The sequence below is a fragment of the Vicia villosa genome, linkage group LG5 (genome assembly GCF_029867415.1).
Source record: "Vicia villosa cultivar HV-30 ecotype Madison, WI linkage group LG5, Vvil1.0, whole genome shotgun sequence".
Taxonomy (NCBI): Eukaryota; Viridiplantae; Streptophyta; class Magnoliopsida; order Fabales; family Fabaceae; genus Vicia; species Vicia villosa.
The window spans coordinates 157648597-157656677 of NC_081184.1; the positions used below are offsets into that span (position 1 = coordinate 157648597).

General features: G+C 27.0%; 1 protein-coding gene across 1 annotated transcript; it reads right to left on the reverse strand.

Annotated features, from left to right (window-relative positions):
* Positions 1-1558: 1558 nt before the first annotated feature.
* LOC131607920 (probable magnesium transporter NIPA1) lies at positions 1559-4317 on the reverse strand. The gene is made up of 9 exons (XM_058879870.1): positions 4042-4317; positions 3741-3936; positions 3599-3655; positions 3424-3514; positions 3165-3325; positions 2947-3074; positions 2459-2596; positions 2258-2350; positions 1559-2149 (listed from the first exon to the last, which is right to left on the reverse strand). The coding sequence occupies exons 2-9, from the start codon at positions 3865-3867 to the stop codon at positions 1934-1936; spliced, it is 1011 nt and encodes a 336-aa protein (XP_058735853.1). The 5' UTR covers positions 3868-3936; positions 4042-4317; the 3' UTR covers positions 1559-1933.
* Positions 4318-8081: the final 3764 nt, after the last annotated feature.

Consider the following 8081-nt stretch of genomic DNA (forward strand, 5'->3'; position numbering starts at 1 on the left):
TTTCTCTATCAAATTCGGAGCCCTAAAAAAGTAGCCAACATTATCTATTTAAAGTTGCACAACGTGTTACAATTTGCCGCAGCATCACGCTACGATGAGAAACATCACGCCACAGTGAGACTTGCATCGCGCCATGATGGGATGCATCACATGTGCGTGAAATCCAGGGGCTAAAGTTGCTTTTCTCTTGTTTTTTTCTTCATAATTTTTCTAAGTCTCAATTCTTCCACTCTTTGTAGTTTTTGCTCTATTCTTCGCACTTTGGCTCGACTTTTGCTCATTACTTTAATGTTTTCATATGAATTTTCTAGTAAAAGCACGTAATGACAATTGTCATCAACAACCTACCAGTGGTATTACCTCAACAAGCTCAGGTTGAGAACAAAAGTAACAATGAGCTCAACATCAATCGTCGTAGGGTTATATCAGACCAAATGTTCGGGACTGCATATGTGGTGAGGGATGTGGTTAGATTATAGATAACCCAAAAAACAACGATAACCAAGAGTTAAAAGGTAGACCTAACAGAACAAATAACATACATGTTAAGATTGTGAAAAATGTAGACTCCACAAGTGGAGAAAATAATGGTAAGTGTAATGGAAGCTATAAAAACAAAGCTTTAAAGTTATCTCATGCAAACAACAACAAACAAATCCACCGAAAAACCAACAACACGAGGAACATCGAAACAAACAAACATCATAAAGAAGGCTCACCTCAAATAAAGAATAATATAACGGAGAAAGACACATATTACACTAACACTGACACTAACATGGCCATTGTTGTGGAATGGAACATGGATGCCATACCCCTAAGGAAAAATGAGCGATAGAAGCTAAGATGAATTGGAAGCATAAAGAGTATCCAAACCTCTTGGGTGCGGAAGCCCAACCTGTCACTTATGCATTCATGGCTGCTCGCATAATGGGTCTGAGGGAGATTAGGATTTTACTGATTATGAGAGTATAATTGAGGTACTAAGGGAGAAAGGAGAGGGTGACGCTCATTTTGTGGATAGAACTCACGTAAGCTACCAACTAAGGCACATCATACAAACCTTAGCAGGTTTTGAGGCTAGTGGACTCAGGCATATTAAACAGATCCATAACGTTCAAACCCATAGTCTGGCTTAAGTAGAAATTATCCAAAATAGTCTTCTTAATTTGACTAAGCCCAATAATGATGTAACCCGAGTTTTTAAAACTATCTTCTCTTAATAAAATTGTTTTTTATTTTTAAAAAATGACTCAAACTCGAAAAAATAAAATAATAATTTTATTAAAGGAAAAAAAGTGTGTAGAGATTTATATGAAAAACTTGATATTAAGTTAAATGTAATATAATACATAGTAAAGTTGTACTGTAACGAACAACTTAATAAAATTAATACACTTAATTATTTGAAAACATAACTAAGTACTAATCATTAGAAAAGAATAATAAATAATTAAGATTAAGATAAATATCATATAATATAAATCATTTTATAAATATATTTAAAGTATTTAAAGTACTAATCACTTGATTATTTTCAAAGTATTTTATTCTAAGGATAGTTGTACCCATCATAAATATAATTAAAAATTCACCATGAACATTATCTTTGGACAATTAACTCTTCAAAATTACACATAAAATCTCATAAAGGCAATAAGAAAAAAGAAAAAGCAGGATGACAATATGAATCCAACTACTTGTATAAGTATTTTTGCCATAAAAACATGATCCTTTTACTTTTTCACATGAGAATCATACTTGTACCTTTGCCCTTTTCAACACCGCATGCTTGTTCGAGTAAGCCGATATTTCTTGCACCTTTCTCATTCTTTCTTTTCTTTGAAAGATTATGACATAACTTTGATCACTTTCTTCAAAGTGTGACTACAAATATGAGAGACAGTTAACTGTCATGTGACAATCCATGAGTTTATGTGTTTGTGTTGTTGTTGGTATTGTTATTATTATTAATATTATCATTGTTATTACTATTAGCTTGATTTGGACTTGAAAGAGGAGAGGATTCTTCTGTGTGCGGTTTATTTCCCATATCTTTTGTTTTGTGAAGGAGAAATGTTCCTGATAAAATTGTCACAAATCCACATAACTCAGTAGCAATTTGTGATGCACTTTGTGAGTCCCAGTCCTACAACAAAATCAATAAACAAAATCATAAAGTAGATCATATATTATGATCCACTTGTAAATTTAGAGAGAGAGAGAGAGAGAGATTAGTATAAAGATAATTAGGCACCTTAAACATGATTATGCTAGCAAATATGGTAAATGATGTAAACATGACGTAGTAAACTGGCGATACAACTGCAGTGTTAAAGGTGTCCAAGGCCTGAAATTACACGATATTTGGATTAAAAAAGCTTTAATGTTGAAATAAAGATAAACAATTCATTGAAGATTGATAAAAAATAAAATTGCCATGATATTTTGAGATTACCTTGTTTAAGTAGTTAATTTGTAAGATACAACATCCTACGACAACCAAAGTAAAGAACCATGTTTGAAAATAAGTGAATTGATTTGTGCCTTCAAGTGTAAGCTTTATAGCTATGCCCACTGCTTTCACACCCATAACCTATATGCATGCAATAAAGGTCGTCGTTAAGTTTATAAATGACATTCAACATGCATGGTCGTCTTAAGTTTATTAGAGGTCTTGTGTAGGTTAACTAAAGTTCATCTGTGACAAAACAATTAGAGACTTTATTTAGTCATGGTTTAACCGTGGCAAATTTATTACGAGACACTATTTAACCACAGTTTAACTATGACAAATTTGAGGCTCTGTGCTGTAGCCTACCTTGCACACCCCTAAAGACGACCATAACATTAGTCATGTGATAAACACATAGGAAACTATTCTTTCGACTTATTGTAATATAGAGTTATAAAGGAAAGGTACGTGTTTTATGATATAATTAATACCGTAAGTGATCCGGTGAGAGAGCATATTCCTACGTATACAACTAGATGTCTTTGACCATATTTTGGAACACAATAGAAAATGAGGACGCATACTAAAATCACAATTGCACAAGTATACACAATGAAACCTGCAATTGATGAAGAGGTAAAATTAACTAAAATTGTTAACTATCTTGATTAACAACATATATATGTAAGTGAATGTTGATTAAATATACCTGGTTCTGTAGCAAGATGCCACACTTCTCTAACAGAATGAATAATTTTTTCATGTGGAGCATGTAAAACAATAGTTGTAGATCCCACCATACAAAGAGCACATCCAAGCACACCAAATATATGTAATTTTTCTTCCAATATAAAATGAGCTAATATTGCACTGCACCATCATATCATTGTGACTACATTCATGCATATTTGTGTTAAAGAAAACATATTGAAAATTTATGTTTCAAACAACATTGTATTTATTTATACCTAACAATGATGCTTAAAGCTCCTAAAGGAGTTACAAGCAGTGCAGGTGCAAATGCATAAGCTGCAAAATTGGCGATTTCTCCAACAATCACTGCAATCATCCATGTGTTGTAACAAAATTTCACAAACAAGCAATGTCGAATAAATTAAAATTGAACGTGTAAAAATTACATACTTGAGATCATTCCAATCCACCACCAAGGTTCAGACAAATAGGCATGCCCTCCGGAGGCTGATTAAAACAAACAAAAAAAGGTCATGATTATTAAAAAACAGAGATCAAAGATAAATGAATTAGAGATGAAAGATGAACTTGCATGCACTTCTCCCTTGGGTGTTAGATCTTTTTAACCCCATTTTTTTAACAATAAAGCTAGAACCAATGAAAATGCTAGAAGAAACCGCAAGTACAAGCCCCGTTACATTGTCGTTGGATATCCCCATACAAGAATATCACATGAATACAATGCTTATCAACTGCAAATCTCAGATGTAGAATTCAATATTTTTGACCTTGAAGATGTATACAAATAAAAAGTAATTAGCACCGAGGATCTTGTTAATAAATATAATGCATAATTATGAAATACAATATTATGAATAATTATGGACATATACCTTCCTTATTGGCTCCTTACAAAACAAGTTAATTGGTAACTAAGAAACTATTGTTGGATAGATCAAAGAGATAAAAATAAAATAAAATATTTGATTGAGGGTGAAAGGTGAAGGTTATAGTTTGATTAGTTGATGATTGAGGGGATGAAAGAGGCAAGTAAGAATGAAGACGATGAGATGAGATGAGATGAGATGAGATGGGATGAGATGCTATGTATGTGAACAAGAAATTAATAACAATAACAATAATCTCAAAACTCATGAAATATGATTATTTGTGACTCGCATTTTCAAATGTCTTTTCGTAATGAGAAATGTTTAATATGTACATCTCATGCATTATAAAGATATTGTCTAATTTAATTGATTTTTCTACTTTTACGGGATGAATGACACAAAAGTGTGATTAAATTCATACACAAATGTCTTGTGATTGAGTGTCAATTAGGTTTTTACTAATTAATAGATGTTACGCATAGACATAACACCCTTTTGTAATAACCAAGAAAAATATTGTGTTGTCTATTTGTAATAACATGTTTTCAAAATAATAAATAATAATATATCTCATATAAAGTATCATAAACAACCTTAAGATTAATGTCTTAATCATGAATCATATGTAATCTTCTCACTTTATAATTTAATTTTGTTATTAAGTAAATTTATTAAATAAGTAAAAAAAAAGTAAATTTATTAAATAGATCATCCTCACTTTAAATGGAATTTAAATATTTATATTTTATAAAATATAATAAATTGTTTTTAATATTCTTTGTTTCAGATATATTTATTATTATTATTATTATTATTATTATTATTATTATTATTATTATTATTATTATTTATTTGAAAGAGTTTTATGACAAAACTCACACAATTAATTAAGTACAAAAATGTGAAAAATTGCTAGTTTGAACTGAACTCAAGCATATATAATTTTCATATAGATTTTAATCATCATCTAAATTGCCATGACAAGACTTTTTATCATTACTTTTAATTACAAAGTTGTGATTTGTATAGTTTAGAGGATGGAATAATTATCGAAAAGCCAAGCACTACTCAAGCTAAACCATTAATTCAATAGTTTAAATTTGATTTTTTTAACTGAAATATAAGATCGTATAACTTACTCAAGTTTTTTTCCCTACAGCTCAACTTAAATTGGTTCTTACACTTTAACTTAATTCATGTGTATATATGCAATGCAACTTTCTTAGCTATTTAACTTCATGTATTCCTAGTTGTTTCCTCGAGTCTTACAAGTAGTCTTTTATTTCTTCTAATAACGAATGTTTTGATTGCTTAATTAATAAAAGTCGCTTGTTGTCTTTCAACTAGATTGCCGACCCGTGCTCCGCACGGGGAGCACTGATATATTAGAAACAAAACTATATTTTTTATAATAGTTGATATTTAATTTTTTATTTACATATAAAATTATCTTGTAAATTATTTAAATTATGTTTGGAATTATATAAAAAATATTTATAATATTATTTTTTAGGTTATTAGAAGATTTATTATGGTTTCATTTATATATTAAAATAAGTAAGTTATTTCTTACAAAATATGACTACTTGAACTATATTGAGTTTAACATTTAACTCATAATTTAAATTATTTTTTTTTACTTATTATTTAAATTTAAATATGAAATATAGAAGAGAGAGATTTTTTAGCTTATATTTTAGAAATGATAAATATATATTAAAATTGTATTTATATTTTTAATTATTCTCTATTGAATTATTTATATAAAAGTTATTTTTTAATCATGGAAGTAATTTCAAAAATCAAGTAATTGTAAAAAAGTTTAGACAATAATTGATAATAAATTGAAAGAAAGAAAAACTTTATGAGTGTTAAAGCCAAATATATTTAGTGAATATGATTTTCCTTTAATGAGTTGTTTTAAATTGCAAATAAATCGAAATGAAGGAAAATTTATAAGTGTATAATTGAAAATAAAGTAAAATTCATACTAATATTTATTATTTATTAATAAAAAATTTCATGGAAAAAAAATCATTGCAAATATTTTTTATTTATTAATAAAATATTTGACTGTTATTACATTGATAAAAAAGACGTAAAACAAATCAAATTGAAAAAGAGTGTCAATCATCAAATTAAAAAGAGAGTGAAGCAATTTTGACTCTTTAGTGATGGATACATTGTCACCTTCAAGATCAATTGTTTCTAAAGATTCCAAACTCATAGTCTTTCACTCTCCAAGTGAGTTGTTAGTTGGAGTCTGGCAAATATTAACAACAACCACTTCATCTTTGCTATTTGAATCACCACCTTCAATAACTTCCTAAATTACATTTTAAAAGATAATTATTAGCGATAAACACTAATAAAAGTATTCATATATTTTTATTAATTTTATATACATAATATAAAAGTAATAAACAAAAAAAATACATAATATAGATAAAAAGAATTACCTTTAAGTAGGTATATTTGAGATATGATAAAGAGGAATTGGAAGGTTAATATTCTGCATTGTTATCGGGAGGTAAATTGGTGTGCTAATGCGTTAGCTAAGCCGAGATGTACTTTTAATGCTTCTTAACCGTTTTTGAGGATTGTCCTCCGCAAGTTAGAGAGTCGTATGAGGCTGATCTTAGGGGACATGCTACCCCGAAGCATATTGTTGTGTAATTTTTTTCTTTGTCGGGCTTAGGCCCTCACTCTTCCCAAAGAAATACCTTATCCCAATTGATCATGAATTTGTGCGATCAGGTGTAATCCATATAACAACAAAACAACAAAGCATAAATTTAAACATATAAAATAAAATACAAAATATGATATATTGATGATATGTTTAGAATACTAACCATTGGTAGTAATTTTGACATCTTGCCACTAAAAATCTCAAATATTAGAGTTATCATAGAAGAAATATATACAAACAACAAAACAACACTAATCACTGATTTTAAAAATTTTCGTGTGTGATAAGAGACCCATGTGTGATGAGATGATCAAAGAGAGATAATAAAAGAGGTATTTATAATGAATAATAAAAATATTAATATTAATATGAATTAATATCTATATGAGAGTTACAAAATATTAAGTAATATAAATATGAATTATATTATATGAATGTTAACGTAAATATGAGTATTATGTATCAGTTTTTTTTATTGAAATAAATGTATCAGTTTTGTTAACGTAGAATTCTAATAGAGAGGTGAATTAATTAAATGGTGATTGTATTTCAATTATACATTGATATTCAAAACGGTTTATTAAAAAAACATTATATTCACTAAATATATGTAGCTTTAATACTCATAAATTAATTAATTACAACTATTTAATTTTTTTAATTTAAATAAAATATTATTAATCACTTATAATAATAATTTGAATTTTTTTAAACAAATTAATAAAATGTAAATAATAATAATAATAATTGAGGTAATAATATCTAAAAGTGTGTATCTTAAAAATATAACCCAATGTTTAAATCAATATATTATAAAATTATATATAACTTAAATATATATGTATTCTAAATATTCTAAAAGTTATACAAGTTGACTGAAAATAAATTAATATTAAAACAAATTAAAGTCATTTGCTCCTTTGATTGCCAACATTCTAAGGAAATTGAATATAGAGTTGTATAAAATATTTATTATTATTATAATTATTTTTAATATTGATATATAAATATTATATTATTTCTATTATTACTAATTTATAAAATAAAAAAAATAGTTTATAATATCAATGATAGTAGGAGTTTTATATATATATATATATATATATATATATATATATATATATATATATATATATATATATATATATATATATATATATATATATATATATATATATATATATTAAGATTAACATATATTCAAAATAAGTATTTAAAAATTTAGGATTAATTATATTAGTTATAGTTATAATTATCATGTTTATTATTATTATTATTATTATTATCATTATTACTATTTTGGTAAATGAGGTTTTATTAATTAGTAGAATTTTATAAGGATGACACATAA